Source organism: Sinohyriopsis cumingii, chromosome 16 (genome assembly GCF_028554795.1).
Source record: "Sinohyriopsis cumingii isolate HCF-2022 chromosome 16, ASM2855479v2, whole genome shotgun sequence".
Lineage (NCBI taxonomy): Eukaryota > Metazoa > Mollusca > Bivalvia > Unionida > Unionidae > Sinohyriopsis > Sinohyriopsis cumingii.
This window is the reverse complement of record NC_142976.1, coordinates 81,752,951-81,780,413: the sequence shown is the minus strand read 5'-3', so window position 1 is coordinate 81,780,413 and position 27,463 is coordinate 81,752,951. Positions and strand designations below refer to the sequence as shown.

Below are 27,463 nucleotides of genomic sequence, written 5' to 3'. Positions count from 1 at the left end.
TGTGCTAAAGATGAACTTCATCATTGCAAATCTCAAGACCATCAAGCTTATGTCATCAACACGGCCGACAGTCATCTTCCAGGAACAAACTGGGTAGCCGTCTACTTTCCTAGAGAAGGTTGTTTGGAGTATTTTGATTCATCATCGACTTTATGAGAAGAAATCCCCAGGCGACACGTTTCAATACTGTGGAATTACAAGACACAGATTCCATGGTTTGTAAACAATATTGTATTTTCTTCATCAACGCAGTCTTGGATATTCTTTAGAACATTTAGTGACTTATTTTAATCCTCACTAATCTAGAAACGATGATAAAGTGGATCGATGGTTTTGTGACTATTATGGTTATCTCTTGTCCTTAGCTAGGAATCATAGTGTACATCAATGGCCCAATAACTTCCATAAGTGGAAGCCTAGCTTGACTTTACAACGTTGTCAACCTTGTCAAAAAATAGTTTATTTGTTTGAAAAACTGTTTGTTTGTTTGAAAAAAGTTTTATGGTTAATTGTTGGTTATTATTTGTTTAAATAAAACTGTTGTGCTTTGAAAAAGATTTCCGTCGTTTGTTTTAAATTTTATCATTCTGCATGCTCTTTGACTTCTCTCTATCCCTCACCCTAAAATCAACTCAATAGTATTCCGACCCAACAAAATATCGTAGGGGTGTTTTCTATCACGTCCGCGCTTGAACAATATAAAGCGAGACAGTCTTGAGTCTGATCATCCATTGTTGACCCGTTCACCTTTGAAGATGCCTTCTAATTTAGTTAATTAAACGAATCCTACCTGCATTTGCATCGTGTCAGGTAAAGCCCAATACCCAGACCAGACAAAAAGATAATGTCAGGATGCTGAAAGTAGCAGAAGACCTGATACAAGAGGTCTTCAGAGACGAAATCAAGACGGAGAAAGAAGAGTGGACGGAGAAGTTCACGCTTCAGAAGCAGAGAGATCAGCAATAACCAGACAGAGGATTTGTCGACTTCTTTGTAGACACGAAAGAGTTCTCCTTCTCATTCCGAAGAAGCAGACCCTATCTATTGAGAAAGCCTGCCGCCAGAAAGATTGCCATAACTCCCCATCTACAAACAACAGCCCTTTTTAGGGCTACCCCAACACTAGGAAAGAGACTATTCAAATTGCCAATTGGTATGAGCTTGGAGTAGCGTGACTATAAACACCCACTTCTTTACTGATTTGTTTGTGTATGTGTGTGCTTGTATGCGTTCACGTACGTTTGTGTGGATAGTAGATTGTGTGTTTGTATGCGTTCACGTACGTTTGTGTGGATTGTAGATTGGATGTTTGTGTGGATTGTGGAATGTGTGTTCGTATGGAACGTAGATCGAGCAGCAGGGAGGTTCTACAGACCAGACCGTTCCAATAAAAAAATCCTCCTACGAGAACATTTCCCGTAGAAACCTCAGAAAGCAGAAATAAACCTTTCCAGAAAAACTAATTTGCGTAAATTCGACCCCGAATGTAATTTTTGTGTGCAAATTATATCATTCTGGACAAAGAAAAAATACGATTTTTTAGGGGTGGGGGGTGGGAAAAAGTTCGGGTGTCGAGTGTGCATGCAAGAAAAGGCTGCAGATACTAATTTTATCTCACATTAAAACAATATAGTTGAAAATAAGATGAGTCGGAAAATTAGTAGAGTTGGAGAACCTCATTCTGCTAGATTAACGCGAGAAGAATTAGCGGCAGTAAGGAAGCTCATCCCGACAAAACAATTATTTAAGAAAAAAGTTCGTGAGTACGATGATTCTCAACATCATATTGGTGAGGTATCGTCAAAATGGCTGAGTCCAGTTACCGGAGTAATTGAGCAGTTTGCATATGGTGATAAAAAGAAGGATGAGGAATTAAGGAAGCTCGGGGTTATTCCTATGACAAGAGATATCGAGCAACATACCCGAGTGGTTCCGGGTCAACTTGAGCAAATTCGACGTGAACAAGAACAAACACGAATACAAACGCAAGAACGAGCAGAAGTACGAGCACAACAAGAACAATTGCAGCGAGAACAAGAACAGCGAGAACAATTGCCGCAAGAACAACCTCAAGGTGAAAAAATAAAATTTTCGGGTTCCGATAAATTTACCGATGAAACTATCGCAAGAATAAAATCAATGAATTCGGATGAGATTGTAAAATTTACTGTGGAAAATTTTGAGAAAAACAGACGAAAAAAACTGATGAAACCGGGTCAATCCGAGAAAGTAGTATTCGCAAATTGGAAAAGGTGGGTATATTATGCATACAAGAATGTCAAAGTAGTTAAAATTAATGATCCAGAATATACTAAATTTATTCTTTTGGTAGATAATTATGAAAAGATATACAAATCTAAACCATTATCGCTATCTTTGCCTTCATTTCACAAAGTTGAAACTGAATCAGAAGAGTTTGAACCCAAATTTCCAGAAATTAGACAAAAAAGAATCATGCCATCAAGATATTTTACCAGTGCTGCTCTTGAAAAATTTAGTGACCAAGATGAATTAATTCAAATCGCAAGGTTTGGTTTTATAGAACCAGAAAATTATTTGAAAACAAAACATCGTGATTTAAAAATGTCAAGGGAACAATGGATACCTACTGTGTATTTTGCTTCTGTGGGAAAACCTATTGATATCGAAGATCCTGATTACAAAATTTTTACAAGAGAAATAAGACGATTAGATCAGGAAGAAATATTAAAACCGCCCGAAGAACCTGAAGATGAACCTGAAGATGAACCCAAAACAGGAAGTGGATATACCATCTGTCCTGACAGTGTTGTCAACGACGTATCTCGCCTCGAAGTATTAATCGGAGGAAAACGAGCTGGAAATAACTCTCGTGAAATAATCAACGAAGCCTCAGATATTTGTCAGCGATTATTTCGTGGTGGTATCATTGATTCTCACATTTACAAGGAACTCGTCGATGAGCTTATCGATTAAAATAACACAATTGAAATAACATGATTGTTCACAAACATCAGCGCAGACCAAGACAGGTCCGCGTAGTTAACTCTCGATTGCCCGTGTACAAATATATCCACGGCAACGGATTCGGCGATATTGTTGGAAGTCTCGTTACGCGAGTAATACCTAAAATTGGACCAATGGTAAAACAACTAGGATTGAAAGCGATAGGAAAGATAGGTGAGACTGCTGTTTCTGGTATCGGTAATTTGGCTAGTAAAGGCTTCAACGCCATCAAAAATAAAATATTAAGTTTAGTACGTAAAAAACAACCCGTCAAATTACCCATTACCAGCGAAATGCCACCTGAAGTCAGTAAGGCCATAAATGATGCGGCAAATAAAAAAATAAATGATCTAGCACAAGAAGCTGCTATAACAAATCTAGCGCAGGAGGTTGCTAAGACAAATATTGCAAATGAAGTTGCTAATACAAATCTAGCAAATACAAGTTTCATTTCAGGCGATGGTCTTCGTTTTAGACGATATTATTAATAATAAATGTTCGCACAAGTGTCAAATGAAGTATTTGACATGGATGAACCAGTAGGTAGGGATACATCAGTGCGAGATTTCCAGTATTTCTCGTACGATACAGTTGAGCCAGATTCAAGAAATCGAAAGGAAATACAAGTCCACGATACAACAAGATATTTTCTTCCATCTGAGGCGTATATTGAATTTGTTGGAAGGCTTGTTAGGACCGATGATACTGACTTTGGAGCGGATTTTAAAGTTGGGTTTGTTAATAATGGAATTATGGCACTATTCAATAGCGCCACTTACATGATCGATGGAAAGGAGATTGAATCAATTACGAATAACGTTGATGTAGCAACGACGATTATAGGATTAGCAAGATACTCGGATGATTTTACCAGATCAGCCGGTCCTAGTATGATGTTTGTGAAGGATAATACTAATGACCCCGATCATTTTCCGTATGTCGTCAGACAACCTAATGATCGCGCCGCTGCTCCCGCTCCTGTTGAAGATATGATAATTAGCGTTAATGACCGTTATAACCTTGGATTTCATGTGCGAAAAAAAATGTTACTGGGAAATAGTCGAAGATTCTCTTGTGCAATTCCATTATCTCATATTTTTGGATTTTGTAGACATTTTAGAAAAGTTATTTACGGAGCGAAGCATACGATAACTTTCGTTCGGGATGCCAGTGATAATAGAGCCATCTGGCGAGTAGGTGGCGCAGCAGCTGATGTCGGTAAAGTTGTCCTTGAAAAATTTACTTTGTGGATGCCAGCGATAACACCATCGATGATCATAGAAGAAAAATTATTATCATTTATGAATCAGGGGGGAAAATCCGTTATGTCTTGGTTGACAACAATGACTGATTCTATCGAAAATGTTAATATTAACGGAATATTTACTTGGCGAATTGCGTCACAACAGGGCTCATCCGCACCAAGACACATCTTTGTTGTTATACAAAATATGGCTAGATACGATCAAGAACACAGTCACATGATATTCGATAGATTTGTGGCAACAAACGTATCATTGAGAATAAATGGCCAACAGGAGCCAACCGAAGAAATAGCTATCAATTTTGAAAATTACTCCACGGCACGCGCATGTCATCGATTACTAAGTTTTATGGGCCGTGATCAAAATATTGATACGGGATTGCAAATATCACAATTGGATTTTAATACTCTCTATCCCATCTATTACTTTTCCCTGGAACATCTCGATTTGGTAAAACAGTCGGTTGTCGATATTCACTTCAAGGCCAGAATTAACACACTTGGACAAAACGCAAAAGCCATTGCGGTTATTCTCAGCGATAGAACAATGTTTCTGGAAGGCATCAGCGGTAGAATGAGAGTCATCGACGCGCCCGTAGAAAACATGTAACAAATTCCAAATTTAGATTAATCGGTTATTAATATGCCATACGATCACGTCAGCGTAACTCTGACTCCCGGTCAGATAAAAAAGCTTCAATCGGCAACAACAGCGCGACGAGGTTTAAGTTTAACCTTAAAAAGCAATCAGCTTCACGGTGGACCTAACAAACTATCGTTAACTAAAAATCAACATGGACATTTCACCAGAGCCAGATCAGCAAATACTGGTATTCGTCTGAATCTCTCAATAGGAGCAATCAGAGATATGATCAAAGTAGGTGGTATTTTCCCTCTATTGGCCGCTATTCCAGGATTGATAGCTGGAGCTCTCCCCATGATTGGAAAGGCAGTAGGATTAGGTGCACTTGGTGGGATAGGTTCCGTATTAGGAAAAAAGGTCGTCGGAGGAAGATATCGCAAAAAAAAGGGAGGGATATTTCCTCCTCTTCTAGCCATGGCAATGTTAGGAGCAGCACGAAAACGGCAACAGCAAACACAAGGATCGGGCCTTTATCTAAGACGCCCCCCATACGGATCCGGGTTAAATCTAGCCTACCAGCCTCAAATTTAGATTTAATCAATGAAGCAAAAAAAAAGAAAATAAAATTTTTCAGAGGCGTATTTATGCGAGATCAACTACCAGATAAACCGAATCGTACCGAGACAGGAATAATAAATCTCGATAAAAATTCCGGCCCTGGCACTCACTGGGTTGCTTACGCGATTAATCCTCGCGAAGTTATTTACTTCGATTCGTATGGATTAACGCCGCCAAATGAATTTATTAGGTATGTGTCAAAACTAAATATTCCAATTTGGTATTCAACACTTCCAACACAAACACTAGCAGATCCACCAATATGCGGTCCAGAATCAATTAACGTCCTCGATGCAATTTCAAAATCATCCAACCCTTATCGCAAAATTTTATTTGAATATACCGTAGATAAATATCATGGTTGACATTTACGGTAGATCCCTCTTTAGGAAGGAAAAAAGAGAAACAACAGCCGACATCGATACATCAAAATTTGCAACCAAGAGCGATATTAACAATCTTCTATCGTTGTCAGAAGTGGATCCTGGCGAAGTTGCTGTTTTTCAAAATACCGAAGGGCGATTACAAACTAGTAATATCAAAATAGCTGATATAATCAAGCGAGAAGAATATAATGATCATATCAGTCAATTTACTCGTCAATCGGATATGGTATTAAAATCTATCGCTGATATTACCGATATCATCGCAGAGTTTCCACCAAAGGCCGATCTCGTGGATATAAAACAAAAAAATAACGAGTTATCAGCGGCGTTAGCATCACACAACGACGCCCAAGATAAAATAAATAAGCGACTCAACAAACTATTTAGCGATATTAAAAAATTCGACGATGCATCAAGTAAACTTGGAAAAAAACTTGATGATGATATAAAAAAGTTCACGGATGTCTCCTCAATTACACATGACGAACTTAATAAAAAAATAACAAAAATCAATGAAGATATCGAGCAAATAAACGCAGCTCGAATATTGACGAATCAGAAAAATAATGCAAATTCCGCAGCGAGTAAAGTATCGAACGATGATATCGAAGCGATACGTGAATTAGTGCAACAAAAGGTCGATAAAACATCACATGATGAAACAAAGAAAACCATTAAGGAAGTTAACGACAATATCAACAAGATGTTTGAACTCACACATAAAAAACTCGATCCATCAGTGTATTACGGAGAAATAAAATCTATCAATGAGAAATTTCTTACCTTAACAACAAAAACCAACGAAATCAGCACAAAATTATCATCAATGAAACTTGGAAGATTATCGCGAATTTCGATACCAGAGGAAGTAGAAACAAAAAATCTACCCTGTAATGTGCCATTTGTATTTAAGACATACAATTATGATTGGGACCCTAAAAAAGGTAGTATCGGATTTTATTTCACCGTGTCAATTACCGGCGTATATCGAGTATATGTTATTTCCAAGATAAAATTTAAAATACAATCGAATCGTGAAATTCATGAATTCTACCCCGGATTTTTTATTATTTCTATAGAAAAAAATACCGGCGTGACATGCGATCTAGAACCGCCAGATAGAACCACCACAGGACCGGTGGATTATTTTGTAATTTTCGAATATTTATCGGGATTGGGAACAGTTGGTATTCCAGGATAAACATGGTAATCCCGTAATTGTTATCGTAGATTAATAAATGACCGCATCGGATTACCGATACAATCAGGCGCGATCATGGCAGGATTCACTAAAAAAACTTCTCGATGATTATCAGACAAAAATAAAGAAGTATCAACGTAGATTAGTTACTATTGATGTTGCTGTTTACGCAGTATCAGCTGTAGTCGCTGGTGCAGGAATAATTTTATCCGTAGTGACAACAATCGCGCCGATCGTAGCAACAATAATAATCTCGTCAACAACAACAATCGCGGGTGTTTTAAATATCATCGCGAAGAAAATATCATCGTGCACAAGTGAAAAGTTATCATCGTATAAAAGTAAACTAACTAAGATCAATGACGCGTACTCGAAGTTATCATCGCTACTTTCCGAAAGTCTCAACGATGGTATTATATCCGATCTAGAATTTTCTACAATGATCAATATTTACTCGGAGATTGAACAAATGAATATTAATAATGTCCGAGCTAGCCCAGATCGTGACAAACACGACACCGCCGACAACAACGTTAATATCGTTAAGTTCAACGAAACCAGAATTTAGCATTAATTTTTCAACACCAATCAGCGTCAACGAAATTGCATTAACACAATTGCGCGTCTACAATAGCTGGCCTAATGTTAGATCAAAATCATTCGGTAATTTGATGCCAAATAATTCACTTGTTTTTGCAAATAAAAATAAACCCGATGGAACACCCGATTGGATCGTCGTTGGTATACCAACGGGCAGTTATGAAATTGATCAGCTGAATAATGAGTTTACTACCAGAATATCAAATTTAACCGGCGATGCTACTCCGGGAATAAAGATATCTTCACATGATCCAACACTATCGTCAATGATAGAAGTGAAATCACCGTACGTGGTAGATATTTACCAATCATCGATTAGGAATATATTAGGTTGGCCCGAGGTCGCACCTCTGGTAGAACCAAAAAAACCAGATGTTATTATTCCAGGTTGGTATGATGAAACCCTTCCAGAACTACCGGAACCAAAAAAATCGGATTTTACCACCGACGAAGGATGGTACGGAGATAACAAACACAAACCCTTGATCCACAGCGCCATCAATCTCATGAATAACCACAAATTTAATCTAGTAATGTTCGCTTTCACTTTTATTAACGAAAGAATTCTCTCGTGGTTACCTCTTCCTAAAATTCCCCCGGATGTGAAAATCTTCGACGATACCCACATTAACAGGATAATAGCCCCCATAGACGGTATCTTGGTAAGAAGAACCCTAGACGAGTTTATTCAAGAACACGAATTACAATTAAATTTATTGCGCGGATCATTTCATGAATGCATCCTAAATAAATCTGGTTCATGTAGCGAAATTATAAGGCACGTGAAGATTTTAAATCAGCTTGCGAATGATATTGAATATTATCATGATATGTTCATTCAGGCGATAGTCGACGATATATCAATTGCCGACTATGTTCTCCCTATTAGCAAATTCGAGTTGATCAAAAACTCAGGAGAAAAACAAAAATTCATGAGAGTATTTGAATTAACCGAGGAAAAGCTACCAAATTTCAAATTTCCCAATTCTGATTTTGATGCGATGAGAAAATCTGTCACTGATACCATCGATGATTTATTTCCGAAATTACATGCCGCGTGGACTAAAAAAGTATATTCAGAATTAATTCTCAAACACAATAACGATCCTGACAAAGGTGGACGACATATATCTCCTCGTATTGTTAATATAACGGATGTTATCGCGATTTATCTTCACGCGGATGTTGTCGAGGGTAGCTATAATGTTGATTCGTCAGTGTCAAATCAAGCGCATCAAGGTTTTATTTTGTATTCGTTTTCTCCTAGCGCCTCTCCTGGTTATTTGATAATAAAGGAGCCAGTTAATCCGTTTTACCTGCGATGTCATAATCGATTATTGTCGAGAATAAATTTCAAACTAACGGATCAAAAAGGAAATTTACTTGATATACGAGGAGAGACTGTAAGTATCAATTTGCTAGTAAGATCGTGAGTGAGAGTCTCTGACTTTTAAATCAGAGATTTTTAAATCTGTCCACGGGAAAAAATGGGCGAAAAAAATAAATAAAATCCAGGGAAATTTTCAAAATTAATCTTTTTTTTTTGTTTTGTGGAATTAGGAATCGGAAGATTCCCTAATTTTGTTTTCATCGACAAGTTTTTTCAACTGTCTGACACGCGAACTTGTAATTTTTCGTGATTCATATGCGTCAGATAAAATCAACCTAGCTTTCTCCACTAGCGTAGATAATTTAACGAAATCCTCGATGCGATCATCGTTGACTGTAGCTAGCGATTGATACATCGCAATTTGGATTTTTTTTATTAATTTGTATTCGGACGGCAGTGTGTATTTGTATTCGAGTTTTCCTTGAACAATTGTTTCGAATTCCGATCGAATTTTATTCGTGTCTAACTCCGATGAAAGATTTATTTTTTTCTTCAGATCATCAATCGCTTCGATGATATTGCTTATGATTTGTTCGTTCATTATATTAATTTTGTAATATTCAATTATTCTTCAAAATCTTCGTTATCTGAGTCTGGTATTATTTGGATGTAGGTGAATCTGATCCATGCGTCGGAATTATATGAAAATGTAGCGTGAATTTTTCCTTCTGCTACTCGCCATACTGTGATGGAATTAATTTCATAATGTTTTGCAGCAGCATTCATTGATTCGAATGCAAGTTCTTCGCCTGTTTCCTGATTTATCGATTTGACAGCTTTAGCGAATCGTGAACCACCTGTATTACCAAAGGCGCAATTTTGACTCTGGGTTACCGCTCGAAGGTTATTTAGTTTGTTATTGAGTTTATTTCCATCGATATGATCAATAACAAGTCCAATTTCTATTGGTCCTCAAAAACACTCGTAAATGAATCTGTGATTATAATATCTTGTTTTGTTTTTGCGGGAGGCGGTGAAGCTGAGATAACCCGAATTAACAACACTACCAATACAATTTTTTGTTTTGATGTGTCTGACATTACCATCGGCAGATGCCTCGTATCCAATGATTGTTGGATGTGATCTATATTCGTGTGTAGGAATCGTTGATTTTGAATCCATTATATAATATTTATATGTCTAAATCGAAATTTGCCTTGAATCTATTAATATAATCTTCTTCACATTTTATCACTGAGGAAGATCTTCTTTCATAATATCTCCGTAACTCACGATATTTTTTTCCTCCACAGGAGAAACACAATCGTGTCTTTCCTCGGGTGCCAATTTGACAAACTAAACATCGCTGTGGTCCTTTACTGCCTCGTCGAATTGCGTATATATGAGCGCCGCAATATTCACCTCTGCAGGATTTGTCACATGATTTTGTTGATCCGATTAGTATCCATGAACACTGATTCATTATATTTAAACATTTGTCTAAAATATAATAATGGATATATTTGATCTTGATGAGGCAGAATTTATCATTCCTGAAGTTGATCGTGCGAAGAAGGAATTTTTCGATGATGGAGCGATTCATACCTGGTCAACATGGAAAACTAACTTCGTTAATGCTACGATGAATCTAGAGCGAGCGAAGAAGATAATCGATCATATAAAAAACTCACATAAAGAAGAACGATTTATTTTTGGAATAAAATTTATCGCACAAATACCTGATGATACTTGGATCATTCGCGATAAACGAGATCCAGTACGCGGCGGTAAGAAAAATGTTGTTCTTGATAAAAATTCGAAGCCGGGATTATTATTAGGGATTGATGGTCCTTATTATGCTAGAGCTTATCCATCTAGTGCTGTTGTTTATGGAATCTATCGGCTGAATAATAATCCTGATGTAAAAAATCTACCTGCGATGAAAGAATCGCCGATGATAAATTGTGTTGCCGAGCGAGTTATCGAGCACATGAAAAATGCCCGACGCGGATCTGGCTTGACTCAATTGAGGTTGGATAAAATTAACTCATGGGCGAAGACGGTTGTTAATGGTGCATCGATTGACGATGTTGCTGTGTTGAGCAAGAAACTTAAATTTCCTATCACGGTTAAAACACTATCGGGTGAAATATTATATTCATCACCGTATAGTTCTCGAGGAACACCAATCGAAATTGTTGATCATAATTCGCACGCGTGGTCGCAGTCGGTAATGATATTCCCGAGGGATCGCTCCATTAAATTTTATCCCGTTGATGATGTGAAAGACAATTCCGATGCAATGTTCAGGTATATCAAAATATTAGCCGCGTCCGATCCAATATCGGTCTGGTTATTTTCTAGCGAAGAAAAATATGATCAGTTTATCTTACCGCGAGGAGATATTTACCGTGATGAAATATTACATAAATCGATGAAAAATATCGCGGTGAAATATTCGTCAAATCCTGATCAGTTATTAACGAACTGCTTTACTGTTCCATCTGTTACTGCTCACGCTGCCAGAGAGAGAAACTCGTGGAAACCTACAAGGAACGAATTTCTCACTGATATTCAACTTAGCTGTATCGAATACGGCCATGGAGGATTATGGAATACCAAGTATTATTTCGAGGATATGATCTCCGTTGACATGAGCGCATGTTATCCTGGAAGTTTTCTCGGATATGGCGATTGTGCTGATTATTTTGCTAAATTTGGTCATCCAACCAGCGATATGACAAGGGTATCGATTAACGGACCGTTACCCGATTTTGTCATGACAGGATTCGCTTATGTTACTTCATTCGAGTTTGCTGAAAACTTACATAAAATCTGCTATATTTGGTTTGGTCGGCATTTATCTCAACGCAGATGGGTCCCTACGGTATTGTTGAGATATATGCTGGATTCGTCGATGTTAATATCGTTGACGGTGAGCGAGGCGATTATATCGTACAGGAAACAGACCGAGGTGTGGTTGCCAACGGATTGTGAAAATGCGAAAGATATCGGAAGAAAAATAATTGGCAAATTTACTCAAGGAGGATCCGTTGATCATAAACATCGGCACGCTAGGTTGTTTATCAATGATGCCGAGATGGATTTTATTATTGCTGATACAGTATCGAGAGGGATATTCTGCAACAGAGAGAATATTATCATTGATGGAACGAAGTTGGGTACCGTGATTAGTTATCTCGATGGAGAATCAGCGCAATATACTCATTTGAGATCGTCGATGCTCGCTTATGTGAGTATAAATTTGTTATCGATGATAAATAAATTTGCTGATATCGCGGTAAGGGTTGCAACGGACTCGTTTTATATCGATAAGAAATATCAATGCAGGCTAGAAAATTTAATCACTGATGGTTCTTGGGGAACTTGGAGAATAAAAAACGAGGATATTCTAGATTATTGCGAAGACGCCGATGTCGAAGATTGCGATAAGTTTCATCGAGATAAATGCGATGAAGTATCAACGGCCGCATCTGCATTTGATCCGATTTCACGAAGTAAATTTGTCTACATGAACGGTCCTGGCGGTAGCGGTAAAACAACAAGAGCGATAAATTTATTTTCAAAATCTGATATGATCGTGCTGACTCCAACTCACAGATTAACGCGAGAAATAAGACAACGCGGCGTTGATTCTTGTACGTATCATAGTTATTTCAAGTACAGCGGTGGATTGTGGGATTCGGCTCGCATGGGAAACAAATATATCAACAAAATCATTATATTTGATGAAATTTGCACGGTAAATTTAATCACACTAAAATCATTCCTGGGTTGGTTAGAGGAGAAAAATACCGCTGTAATAATGTGCGGAGATCATGGTCAGCCAGATCCTATTGATGGCGAATCTCCTCATGAATGGCTCAGAAAATTCGTTGACTATTATGAAGAAATTGACGCTGATTATAGATCCGATGATATTTTACTGACCGAATTTAAGAAAATAATTCGATTACAACCGAATAAGTTTCAATGTGACGTGATGAGAAGAATAATCGACGAAACTCCGATGGATAATTTTCTAAATTCGTGGCGTCCAGATCATCTGATTGTTGCTAGCAGAAAGATTGTTCGCGATGCTATTCAGGAAATGTTATTCAAACTTCATTGTGAGAAATTTTCAACATTGCAGGTACCGTTGTGTTACAGGCCAGCTGATACCAGGAAACAAAATATTAATGTTACTTTGCCATGCGGAGAAGAAAAAATGATGGTTTTGAATGATATTATTTTCGTTGATATTAATCTTGTCAATGATGCGATAAACGCGGAAAGATCTCCATGGAAACTCGGATACGCAACAACGATACATTCATCGCAGGGATTGACAGTAGATGGCCAAGTTTGGATCGTCGATGATAGAATTTCCTGGTCAAATTTAGTGTATCTAGCCGTATCTCGAGTAAGAAAATTATCTCAGTTAGGTAGAATTAAATTTTACATTAACGACGATGGCGGTAATTGAGTATCCTTTGGTATTATTTGTAATTCTTCTTTGGTAAATCCGCGTTGTGGCGCTAACGAATCTAGAAAATAAATTGCTGGTCTTCCTGATGATCTTGTTACGGCTGATATTTTATGTGTCGTAACGCTCCAAGTTGGATCGGTTGCTCTTTTTCTTCCTCCTTCGGCTTCTCCTTCCTTATATAAATATCTGACCGTGACGCTACCTAGTACAGGCTGAATTGTAGAATCTCGCTTTAGGGGTATATTTGTTTTTGTAATTGCAGTTGCGGGCTTCATTGATATTGTTCGAGTCGTCTCATTATTCAGCGCGTTAATTACCTGAGGCAATCTTGATACCCAATCGTGAGATCGATTATCTTGAATAAATTCACGCGCGTACTGGTATCCGAATAATCGTTCTGCAAGCGTTTTGTTGAATCTTTCGACGATAGCTTGATTGTGATGAACACCTACAATACCGCGACGGATTTTAACATTATTCTTTTTCATCAATGAAGTAACCGCGCCAAGAAATTCTCGACCTGGATCAACCTGAAGAAGATTTGGCCATGTCAACGGGGATCGTGAATAAATTTTCTCAAATGCCTTTGCAATTTCCGTTGCTGTTTTATTCGATAGTGGTTCTGCTTCTTTGTATCTGCTAGCAATATCAACAACCGTTAATACGTACTTGTATGTAACTCCGTCAACGGTATCGTGAGGAAGAAACATTAAATCAGCCTGATGAACTTCATTAGGTACGTTCACAGAGAAACTCGCGTACGGTATTTTTTTAGGTGGAGGAAGATACAATTGCCAGACTGCCTGTTTCGATAACCATGACGCAGCAACGGACTGTTTTACTTTTGCTGCCTTGGCAAGTTTGGCAATTGCTGATTTTCCTCGCCAAAAACCTCGCGGAGAATAATATATCTGCTCCATTATAATTTACCAGCACCGAGAACTAATTTACCTTTCATCGCACCCTTTACCAGCCAAGTTGCCAATTTCTCTTTAAAATTTTTGTTAGGAATTGCGTCTATTGCATGAATTAGCCTGATATCAGCGAGATGCCTTTGTTGTAAATCCCCGCTACGATATGCAAGATCGTGGTAGTAACATGCGTTATCGATAGCGTTTACTGGATCCTCACCGGGATTTGGTTGATTATTATTATTGAGTCTTATATCTAACCTCGTGCCGGGTCCACAGTAATTGTATCCTGGCAGATGCTTCTCTCCCGGATATTTCGCCCAAGGAGCTCCAGGTAAATTTGTTAAGGAGGTTGTGATGTCTCCTCCGGTTCTACTTTTTTTTTTACAAATCTAAATTTGATTGTCTTGCAAACTGCGCATTCACCCTTGATTGCGTTCCTGTTGTTGCGTGTAACGATTTCGATTGGATTTATCGTATCTGTGCGAGTGCGACACTTAACACAATATAGATCCATGTATTCTAGTAACATGAATGTAATTGATTTTTCGGCCACGAAGAAACGCGAGCAAATAAAACACACCGCGGCGTTACCAAATTCGATAAGAATGATAATCATTGGACCGTCAGGATCTGGAAAAACGCAGTTGTTATTAAATTTGATAATGCGATGGTTGAAATGGGATAAATTGTATTTGGTTGCGCCATCTGTTGATGATCAGCGATGTTATCAAGTACTAAAAGAATTTAGCGATAATACTGACGAAGGAACAATCGAATTCATCACAGATATCAATGAAGCTCCATCAGTGGAAAATTTAGATGGCGATGTTAATAATCTTGTTGTTTTCGATGATGTGATGCTAGATAAGCAAACTAATCCGGCTAGGATATTCTCGCGTGGCCGTCACAAGAATACTGATGTGATTTACGTGACGCAGCGATATACACAAATTCCAAAAGTAATTAGGGACAATTGTAATATTTTATCAGTATTCAATGGCGTTGATACTCACACGCTGAGAAACATTCATCAGACTTGGTGTAACGGCGATATGGATATAAATAAATTTAAAAATTTCTTCAGTCACGCTCAAGCAACACCGCACGGATTTATCACGATTAATCTTCATGATCCGCGTAGTAGGTATCGAATCGGTCTTGATCAAATTTACTCATGAAATTGCAGCCTTTTCTTGCATGCACACTCGACACCCGAACTTTTTCCCACCCCCCACCCCTAAAAAATCGTATTTTTTCTTTGTCCAGAATGATATAATTTGCACACAAAAATTACATTCGGGGTCGAATTTACGCAAATTAGTTTTTCTGGAAAGGTTTATTTCTGCTTTCTGAGGTTTCTACGGGAAATGTTCTCGTAGGAGGATTTTTTTATTGGAACGGTCTGGTCTGTAGAACCTCCCTGCTGCTTAGATCGTGTGTTTGTATGCGTTCGCATACGTATGTGTGGGATACCGCTCCGGTGGCCTAGTGGTTAGAGCGTCCGCCTCGGATGCGGGAGGTCGTGGGTTCGATCCCCGGCCGAGTCATACCAAAGACTTACAAAAATGGTATTAACAGCTGCCTCGCTTGGCGCTCAGCATTAAGAGGTTAGTGTTAGGACTGGTCGGCCCGGTGTCAGGATAATGTGACTGGGTGGGACATCATGCTACATGTCTGCAGCATGATGCCCCAGTGCTAGACATCACTATAAACTGCCACATTGCAGACATCGTAGCGATATGACTGAAAAATTGTTAAAGCTACGTTAAAAATCAAAATCACACACACACACACACACACGTATGTGTGGATAGTAGATTTTGGGGTTTGTATGTGTGCGCGTACGTTTGTATGGATAGTAGAGCGTGTGTTTGTGTGGATAGTAGAGTGTTTATTTGCATGCATTCGAGTACGCTTGTGTGGATAGTAGAGTGTGTGTTTGTATGCGTTCAAGTACGTTTGTGTGGATAGTAGATTTTTGGGGTTTGTATGCGTGCTCGTACGTTTGTGTGAATAGTAGAGTGTGTTTGTGTAGAATGTAGAGTGTGTGTTTGTGTGGATAGTAGAGTGTGTGTTTGTATGCGTTCGCGTACGTTTGTGTGGTAGTAGATTTTGGGGTTGTTTGATAGTAAATATTGTGGTATTTTTGATAGTAGATATTCGGTTTTTTACCCTGCGCTTCTGTGTGGATAGTAGAGTGTGTGTTTGTATGCGTGCGCGTACGTTTGTGTGGATAGTTGAATATTTGTTTGTATGCGCGCGTGCACGTTTTTGTGGATAATGGAGTGTGTGTTTTTATGAGTGCGCATACGTTGTGTGAATAGAATATTTGGGTTTGTGTGGATAGTAGAGTGTGTGTGTGTTTCTTTCCTCTTCCCTCTGTGTGGATAGTATATTTTATGTTTGTTTTTCCTTGTTCCCTATGTGTGTTGTGTGCGTATTTGTGTGTTTGTATGCATGCGTTACGTTTGTGTGGATAGTAGAGTGTGTGCTTGTGTGGATAGTAGAGTGTGTGTTTGTATGCGTGTCCGTACGCTGTGTGAATAGTACATTTGGGTTTGGGTGGATAGTAGAGTGTGTGTGTGTTTCTTTCCTCTTCCCTCTGTGTGGATAGTATTTTCTTCTTCTTCTTCTTCCCGTGTGTCGATAGTGTATTCGGGGCTTGTTAGCGTTCCCGTTTGTTTGTGCAGATATTAGATTTGCTTTTTTTATAGTAAATATTGGGGTATTTTTTTATAGTAGATATTGGGTTCTTTACCCCTCCCTTCTGTGTGGATAGTAGAATAAGTGTTTGCATGCGTGCGCGTGCGATTGTGTGGATAGTAGATAATGGGGTATTTTTGATAGTAGATATTGGTCTTTTTCTCCTTCCTTCTTTGTGGTGTGTGTGTATATATTTGTGTGCTTGTATGCGTTCGCGTACGTTTGTGTGTATAGTTGATACTGGGGGTTTTGACAGTAAATATTGGGGTATTTTTTATAGGAGATGTTGGTTTTTTTCTCCTTCCCTATCTGGTGTGTGTGTGTGATTGTGTGTGTGTTTTTTTGTGTGTATGTGTGTGCGCGCGTATGGTAGGCTCACTTGGGGTTGGTCTCTGGACTTGAAGTGTGAAGTAGGTCTAGGCTGCCGTTGTTTTTTAATGACTTTAAAGAAATGTAAATGTAAATAACAGCAAAAATAAACATGCTAATAAAGAGGCGAAAGGCATGAACGCAAAATATGGAGACAGCTTAATATTAATTTTCTCATTTTGAGTTACAATATTAGGTGTGCAAAATCACTAAGAAACAGCAGTTACAAAACTTCTGTCAGAACATTTAACCTTAAACATTTATCTTTTGTTGCAGAGTTGCTAGTATAGCACAGCTACCAAGAGAAGTCATAGAAAGAAGTGAAGACCTTCAGGTATAACTTCTTCATTTGTGCTTAAAATAAGCACGTAAAAATTAACTCATCTATTTTTTCACCGTAAATGTATACAATAGACATGGCAGTAATAAACTAGCATGCAATATAGACATGTTCTACATCGTTCAAAATTCTTAATATGAATTGACATTTTTATTTTTATTCCACAATAACTGAGTGTCTCTCATTTTTGAATACTACTTGAAAATACCCCGGTATTTAAGCAATGACATTATTTTGCCAACAAGAAAAATAAATTTCATGCTTGTCAGAAAGAAAAGACTGGTTCACTTGATTTTTATTTGTGTTAATTACCGTTGACCTGAAAAATTCTTTGAGAAAGACCCGAAGAAATCCAACAGCGTAATCAAATATTTTCATTGGATTAAAAGGGATTCTCTGCATTCAACCTTCTAAATAAAGGCACTGGAGCCGTAACAAAGGGTCAAAATATTCGAAGGCATTACATAGCAAGACATTTTTCAAATTTTGATTCCTTTGAACTTCAATTTTTAAAATGTTTCTTTATACGATGGATCAGTGAAAAGAACTATTATTAGGTTTGGCATGAAGGTATCTGTTATTTGTTTTCTTCATGGAAATCGACTGACCACTGTAGGCAGTTGCTGACCATTGTTAGTCACATCCACGTATCTAAGCTGGGAAAGCAGAGTTCAGTAGGAACTGGAAGAAGTAGACACATTTTTTGGAATTTTAATGACAGCATTTTATTAATTTTTCATGATTTTTCTAGTAATTTTGAAATGTGTGAAATTTGGTACACTTTACTATAATTTCTAAGCATTTTTGACCAATTGATATGAAAATGCCAAATCTTGATGATTAAATATGAATAATATTAGAGTACATAAACACAATGATATATTGCAAATTAAGTTAAATGTTATATGAATTTGCCTTACAAACCAGGTCTCACACCTATCCACCAACCGCACCCCCAAAAATCAAGTGTACTGGTTTCTGAGTTTTAGAGGTTTTAAACTGGATTTTTTAAAATTTGTTTTTGAATGAAGGTTTTAATAGTTTTTGTGCTTGATTATAAATATCAACTGTATTACCTTTGTAACCGTAATAAACTCATGTTTGATGATAAGCCCATACCCTATTTCAAGACATTGCTATATGCCTGCCATAGGGGTGAGTTAACTATGGTATGATGCTGTCTCTCCGTCCAATTTCTCATCCATCGATCTGTGTATATATTAGTCGGTTTGTCGTCTATTACCATTTTCGTTTCCGCACTGGAGATCTCCATAATCCAGAGTTAGGAAATCCTGGGGAATGCTTGCACTTTCGGACAGGTCAATGCCAATTGATTTGGAAGTTAAAGGTCTAGAATAATTACTTACAGAAGACAAATAGTTTCTGCACAATAACACTAATTTTAGACCGATTGGCTGGACCAGACTTTCTTGAGGGCGCACAGTGAAGCAATAAAAAAAAAAAAAAAAAACACGCCCATTTTGGGATTATAGGTCAAAAGTGATGGCCATAAGTTACAAATCACAAACTTGCGACAAACTTTGTGGATGGATTGCACTTGTAGTAAAAATGAAGCCGATCAATTTTGGGGATAAAAGTCAAAACTCAAAGTCATTGACTGAAAGAAGAAAAATGTTTTTTCTTTTCTTCAGATCTCTACCACGTATCTTCACCAATGATTATGGATGATTTATACATTGAGTAAGATAGAAATCCATTAATATTTTTAGTCAAAAGGTCAAAGATAGGGGTCAATGTGATTGCTGTGATTGACAAATGATATTTTGCATAATAACTTTAGTTCCAGATATCCTAACATAACCAGAGTTTATGTAGGGCTTGCAAAAAAGGCGGGGCCCTGAGTGGCCGAGTGATCTAAAGCGCTCTCCGTTACGGATCACTGCCATCTCACCTCTGTCTACGTGGGTTCGAATCTCGGATTCAGCCATTTTGGTTATGTGAGAAAGCTTGCCAGTAGCTTCTCGTGGTTCGGTGGTTCTTTCTGGGGTTTTCCCGGGTTCTTCCTCCACCATTAATACTGACCGCCATGTATAGCCTATCGTGTGCTGAAAAATGGCGTAAAACCCAACAACAACAATAACAGCATGCAAAAAAGGCAAAAATGAAATCGTTTTCTCGGTGGTATTTGTGAAATGTCAAATGTAGAGGTTACTGCGGATCCAATAATTTTTTAAAACTTTTGCTCAAAAGTAAGTTCCTTGACTTTTTTGGACGACTTGCACTTAGGGTAATACAGAAACAGATTCTGGGGTCTCACTGTTAAAGGGAATGATCATGGCAAGTCACATTCAAGTACTGGATTGTGTACAGTAACTTTTGTTCAAAACCTTGACCAAAGATTCGGATCACTGGGTCTACTTATTAAATAATAGGCTACCAACAATGCCCTAATAGGACTATTAAATCTGCAGTGGTCTTATACTATTCCGTTCATGGTACTCTTGTTGGTGATTTTCAGTTGAGAATTGGAAAAATATTGGCAGTGATAATTCTAGCTTCCTTTTCGAATAATATCATTACTGCTTTCTTGTGACATTACAAGAGAAATGGTGTTGCTCTTGGATATATTATAGAAACATTTGTGTTGCCCTTGGATACATTATGGAATAAATAGTGCTGTCCCTTTCTGATCTACAATTGCATATGATACATTGTTTATGCTTCCCTTGGTAACAGGTTGCTAGTTATAAAGAAGGGGGACATTTCCATGCCCATCTAGACAGCTCCAGAATCTATGCTACGTATAAGGAGGAGGAAGATCCATCTCACATCCCATGCTGTTTCCAGATGAAAATTCGGTGTAATGCGGAGACACCAAATTGGGAAACTTGTTGTCGTCTATGTAGGTAAGTTATTTTGGAAAGAGGCATAAGTTATGCATCCCCAATCACCGTTAAACATTTTGGGAAATACAATATTTGTATAGTGAAATATTCAAATTACAAATCAGCGTCTCATCTATCACAAAGTCCCTTAGGATCACCCACTGAGGTTATCTAAAAATAAATACATAGAGTGTAATCTTGCATTGTCAGATCGTTATCATTTTTTAATGTTCTGCGGTTTTCATTCATTCTCTCTGTCTCTCTGTCACTCACATAAAGACCGAAAACCAACAAGTTTTGTATTATTATACGAAACAAATAATAATTTATTTCTCTAGAATACAAAGGTACAAAGTGAAAATTACAAAACAAACGAACAAAAACGTAAAACACAACAAACTTACAGTATTGTAAATTTAATCTCAAAGGTCCTAAAATTTATATCACATGTCCAAGTGTATGAAGTTCCAATTGAATTCCAGTGGTATTCAAAATAAATTATGACATGGGGTGTGCCGATGTACCTATAGTCTAAAACGTGCTATAGCGTCAATGGTATGATGTGTGGACATGTGCTAACAGTATTTTTATGTATCACTCTAATATAATCCAAAATATTCTGGTGTGAATTCACTATAATTCCCGATTAATGTTTCTTTCCAAAAATATTATAGCGCACTTTGTAATTCCAATGAATATAATTTGAATAATTTCCACCCAAATTAAAAACTGAACACAACGATAAGAATGACTTTGCTTCATAGGTTAAGTCACGAATGAATAATCACAATGTAACACGATTATATACCCCTCTAAACAGACCTAGGTCGGAATTAAATTTTCTAAAAATGCTCTGTTAACTAATAGGAAACTGTTAGGTTCTGCATTTGATGTTATGTTTTTTGAATATTGATGTGAATCTAGGTTAAATTAGGAGCTGTAAAAATAATAAGAATTTTTATTAATTTTATTTTAAAAGAATCTTTGAAACTCTCTACAAATATAGTATCCATCTATGATCAATCGATACATAAACTATCTCAGGTTCATTTATCAGTACATTGTATAGCTGATTTTATACATTTCATAAATTGTCAGGTATATCACAGTGATGTATTACCTAACGGATGTTATAGCAGGAGGAGAGACTGCTTTTCCACTTGCTGATATCCCTGAAGATATATATCAGGTACAGGGATGGATGATTTCATTTAAGATTGCTTTCAGGAACATGTATGGTTGATTGTATTTATAGCAGACAATTATTTACACTGCTTTATTTTATAAAATAAACCCAGAAGTGCTTTCAGCAGACCCCGCCCTGAAAGGAAATTAAAAGAATATAGCCTCAGGATAAAGATCACACTTTACAACAGCAACATAAAGTCGGTACTGTTGTACTGCTTCGAATGTTGGATAGTAGTGAAGACAGGTATGAGCAGAGTAAACTCATTTCACAGTAGCTGTCTCCGTAAAATCTGCAACATTTATTGGCCAAATAAGATCTCCGAAGTCAACCTATATGAAAAGACGGGATGTAACAAAATTTCCCTGGAGATCAAGATGCGCAGGATCAAATGGCTCAGCCACGTAATGAAGATCCCCAAGAACGGATACCCAAGGTAGCCCTCAGATGGACACCAGATGGTAAGCGTAAATGTGGACGGTTAAAGATAACCTGGCGAAGGACAGTGATGACCTAGATGGATGAGATAGGAGTTTCCTTGGTCGAGGTACAACCCATTGCTCCAGACCGACCTGGATGGCGGAAGATAGTTGCACCCTAATAAAACAGACGGGACGAAGAGGACAAACTAACTTTATTTTATGAAAATACTTACCACAGACGTAGAATCAACTCAGCCCAACAAGACTGTAACCCAACAAGACTGTAAACCAGCAAGATTGTATATTCTTGTTGGTCCTTAAGCAGGTATCATTGTATCAAATAATTAAATCGTGTCTTGGTCTTTTGGCAGCATACTGAGCTTCGTCACTTGTTAATACCGTATATATCCCATTATAAGTCGAGTACAACTGAAAACTCCAAAGACACAGATCTACCGTCGCATATTGTGCAGATTACTAGGATTAATCAGTAGAACAAATAACATAACCCTGATTTTACAGGCATATTATGCTACGTCAGTACTAATATCAAGCAGGTATATTTGCGTTAAAATTTATTCTTAACAACTATATTGTCATTCCTTGGGATTTTGTTGTTACCATAAATACACCATAGAACAATAAGTACAATAGTATTTGATATTAAGTACATATTTTTAGTTCGACTCGTTCTCCTCATTGAATCAAGCATGTTTGTCGACGACAAAACAAAGAAGATAATTCCTCGAAAGCATAGGCATAATCCATTACAACAACAAATTCGTCACAACAATTAAATGATTGGAAATGAAGTTATTCATTTAAACTAGAGTCAATATAATTTACGTTGACACCAAGTGTCTTGTTATTATTATTAAAACGTTCAAGAAATTTCATGTTTGGCTTGAAAAATTCGTTTACAGAAACCTGCTTTTATATCATGAAATGGAGAGCTGTTCCTTAAAAGCAAAGTTGATTGGTTGCTTTTCTTTATTCTCATATAATGTTTACCTCTGTATAGATGATTACGTCCTATGATGGACACATCTGTATGGTTCTTGACTGACCATTATAGACCCTGCAGAGTTAATGGTCTTTAACGGCCACAGAGAGAATGGATACATTATGTTGTTTGATCTGTAATGGATATATTTAATATTTAGATAAATGAAAGAGAAGGAAAACAGATGCTGGCTATTAATGAGAGGTGCCGTTTGAGGATGATGACGAGTATGGGAGATTATTTTGTATTGAAACATAAGGATCTTGCCATGGGCAATATACACTTTTCAATTCATTTACTGACTAATTAATTGCGTCCTTTTTGATTTTTAGGACATGCTGAAAGACAACAACTTTCTCTGGTCCAATCTGAGCTATTTTTGCTACAATGCCTCATTGATACTGAGGCCCAAGAAGGGGACAGCCATAATGTGGTACAATCATCATGTCGATCCAGAGGTAACTATGTAGGAAGAAATCCCACTAATGTCATGTTTAGTCCGAAAATGTGAAAGGAATGCATTAGGCATAGACACAAAAGTTCAATACATGGAAACAAATCAATTTTACTTTTTTTGAAAAAAAATAATTGCATTTTTCTCAATCATCTGCCTTATGATTTTTTTTTTGTTTGAGGTTAACCATTTCATTGGCAACTAAAGGAAAGATCCTTACACATATTACTCTTAAATATTTTCTACTTTTAGTTTTAAGGGGTCACACATCATCCCATAATAATTCATCTACATTTCTATCAAATTATATTCACTTCAATCCATTTAATAAAGAAAGGTGAGCAACCGAAGTAAAGAAACTACTGAATGTTATGTCATTCCAAATTCATTTTAATTCAAATTACAGACTGTCCATTTAATAAAGAAAGGTGAGCAACCGAAGTAAACAAAATACTGAATGTTATGTCATTCCAAATTCATTTTAATTTAAGCTACAGACTGTCCATTTAATAAAGAAAGGTGAGCAACCGAAGTAAACAAAATACTGAATGTTATGTCATTCCAAATTCATTTTAATTCAAATTACAGACTGTTCCTTTATTAAAGAAAGGTGAACAACCGAAGTAAACAAAATACTGAATGTTATGTCATTCCAAATTCATTTTAATTCAAGCTACAGACTGTCCATTTAATAAAGAAAGGTGAGCAACCGAAGTAAACAAAATACTGAATGTTATGTCATTCCAAATTCATTTTAATTCAAATTACAGACTGTCCCTTTATTAAAGAAAGGTGAACAACCGAAGTGAACAAAATACTGAATGTTATGTCATTCCAAATTCATTTTAATTCAAGCTACAGACTGTCCATTTAATAAAGAAAGGTGAGCAACCGAAGTAAACAAAATACTGAATGTTATGTCATTCCAAATTCATTTTAATTCAAATTACAGACTGTCCCTTTATTAAAGAAAGGTGAACAACCGAAGTGAACAAAATACTGAATGTTATGTCATTCCAAATTCATTTTAATTCAAGCTACAGACTGTCCATTTAATAAAGAAAGGTGAGCAACCGAAGTAAACAAAATACTGAATGTTATGTCATTCCAAATTCATTTGAATTCAAGCTACAGACTGTCTATTTAATAAAGAAAGGTGAGCAACCGAAGTAAACAACATACTGAATGTTATGTCATTTCAAATTCATTTTAATTCAAGCTACAGACTGTCCATTTAATAAAGAAAGGTGAGCAACCGAAGTAAACAAAATACTGAATGTTATGTGGTTCCAAATTCATTTTAATTCAAGCTACAGACTGTCCAGATTATTAGATATTCAGCTAGAGCTGGGATTTCAATCGGAATACACTTTTATAATGCCAGCCATATTTTACACAGGATTCATTAAACCAGCGATTAAATTTTTTAAAAATATTTTTACATTCAGCGTTTTAAATTTGTTTCAATCTACTTCTTACAACCAACGTATTTTCACCAGACTTGAAATAAATTTATTGCAATCTTTTTTAATGTAAAACGGGAATAAGTTTATATAGAACTTAATGGCGACATCAAGACGCAAATAGGAATATTTTCTTAGTTTAACCAAGCAGACATGTCTGGATAACTCGTTTCAATTAGAAATCGGACAAGTTTAGTAAATAAATTTTCGTGTCAGAAAAGATATATTAAGCTAAACGTGACACCAAGCTGAGACCATTGTATGAGAGATTGTAAAATGACTTGACTACCTGAAGAATGGTTTTAATAGCGGTAATAATATCATGTATAACTTTACTTTTGGGCGGGGGGGGGGGGGCTATACTACCTATCCATCATCAACTCGAGCAGAACGATGCATTTTCTTCTATTTTATTGGGGTAAATTGGATTGATATTCATACGTTTATTTGTATGACCTAGACCTACAAATGAACGCAGAATAAATTGACTGTCTCAAATTTGTGGATGGGTCCACCGAAGCCAGCAACTTATCAGCTCCATGATTGCTGTCTCAGTAAAATAGTTATAAAGCAGACACGTATAATGACAGCAACCTACGCAGTCATCTGAGCAGTATTCTGCTTTACTGGAAGACGTCATTGTCAGCCATTTTGGTTTACAACTAAATGATGTTACTATTGATTACATATGTAATCTTGTCATCCAAAACGGAATTCTTTCATTTACAAAAGTCTACAGTCATACCTCACAAAAAGCACAACAATCTAAGGTTGTCCATCACTACAACACAAGAATCTACAGCTGTCACTCGCAACAACATAAACTTCTACATTTGTCCCTCACTACAAACAACAATCTACAGTTGTCCCTGAAAATAAGACAAAAATCTACAGTTGTTTCTCACTACAACGCAAGAATCTACAGTTGTCCCTCACAATAACACAAACATCTACAATTATACATCACTACAATACTCTTCAGGAGCCATTAAAGGGTACAGAGATATTCTAGAATTCAAGTCATACAAACAGATCCATTAACATACCATGGGCTCTGATGTACTGATGGGATTTAAATCGAAGAAATACTGTATTGATATTATCTGTGCTTGATAACACCAATTTAACAGGCCAATACTTTTTCTCAGGATTATCAAACAAACCAGGTTGTCCAATATATTTTTTGTAATTGTTATAATTTTAGCACTTGCCAGGAATGAATACATCAAAGATCATGCAGAGAACTGCTAAAATATATGTTTAATAACAAAATATTTAGAACACTTACATTAAATTGTCATCTGATGCTTGTAAGCATAGCTAAAATTACGTGTTTCAGACGGGGTACCTTGGCCTTACTGACAATCGGTCCTATCACGGAGGCTGCGACGTTCTGACGGGTTCAAAATGGATTGCAAACACATGGATCTCCACACCACCATATCTCAATCGCTTAATACCAAGTCTTCATTATAAGGGAAAATAAAATGAATTCTTTCTTCCTCATGGATGCATTTATAATTTTAAGTTTTCTTTGTACCCCATTATTTACTAAAAGTAGGAGTTAGATGCAAGATGGCAGATGTTTTTTAAAGACCCTTTTTAATTAAAAATAAATCTGCCTTCTTGATTTATTGGAATCGAGCCAAAATATATTTCGAACTGTGATATTTTGCCGATAATTAGCCCTTTTGTAAAACTGAAAATGCGAAGTTAAACAATAGTTTAATTGTTGTCTTCATTTTGTCACAGTATCTGTTCAAAAGTGAAGTTTACAAAGTTTTAAATGTGTCCAATTCGATTCATTTACGCAAATTTTAGCTCTGATTCATTTAAATATTTTGATCCCTAATGTTTGACATCTGATTTTATTGTAAATTTATCTTTACACTGTCCTTTAATCTATATTAACCCTTCTGGATTTTTTTTTTCCTTTTCTACTTTGATTGTGTTCTTGTGTGTATTTTTTCATGATGCAAATGCAAGGGGATGCAGGGATTCATAGTTGTTTTATGTATTTTACAAATTATCCTTGTTTTTACTTTACCTGTCCTATGGCCAAATAACTGTTAAGTGTTGACCTCGGCTACTCAACAAATATGTGGCTTCCATTGCAATGAAAATGTGTGTTTATAAGGATATGTTCTACCAAATTTGCGTTTTCTCCACGGCGGTTGAACTGCAATGACCGACACCGGTAAGGTTCGTTTGGAATGCACGAAGGCAGCTATAACAATCCATATGGTTGCGGAATACCAATAATCCAACTCTTTTCTTTTTTGGTAAATACCTGTGTCTAACAATACG

The 27,463-nt window shown here is 36.8% G+C and overlaps 1 protein-coding gene across 1 annotated transcript in view; it reads left to right on the top strand.

Annotated features, from left to right (window-relative positions):
- LOC149780894 (transmembrane prolyl 4-hydroxylase-like) overlaps window positions 1-26,642 on the top strand; it is a 140,514-nt gene extending 113,872 nt beyond the window's left edge. The window contains exons 5-9 of the mRNA XM_089936245.1: window positions 17,719-17,776; window positions 20,480-20,649; window positions 21,727-21,817; window positions 23,572-23,697; window positions 26,496-26,642. Of these exons, the coding sequence (XP_089792371.1) occupies window positions 17,719-17,776; window positions 20,480-20,649; window positions 21,727-21,817; window positions 23,572-23,697; window positions 26,496-26,642 (592 nt within the window). The remainder of the gene's footprint in view (window positions 1-17,718; window positions 17,777-20,479; window positions 20,650-21,726; window positions 21,818-23,571; window positions 23,698-26,495) is intronic.
- Window positions 26,643-27,463: the final 821 nt, after the last annotated feature.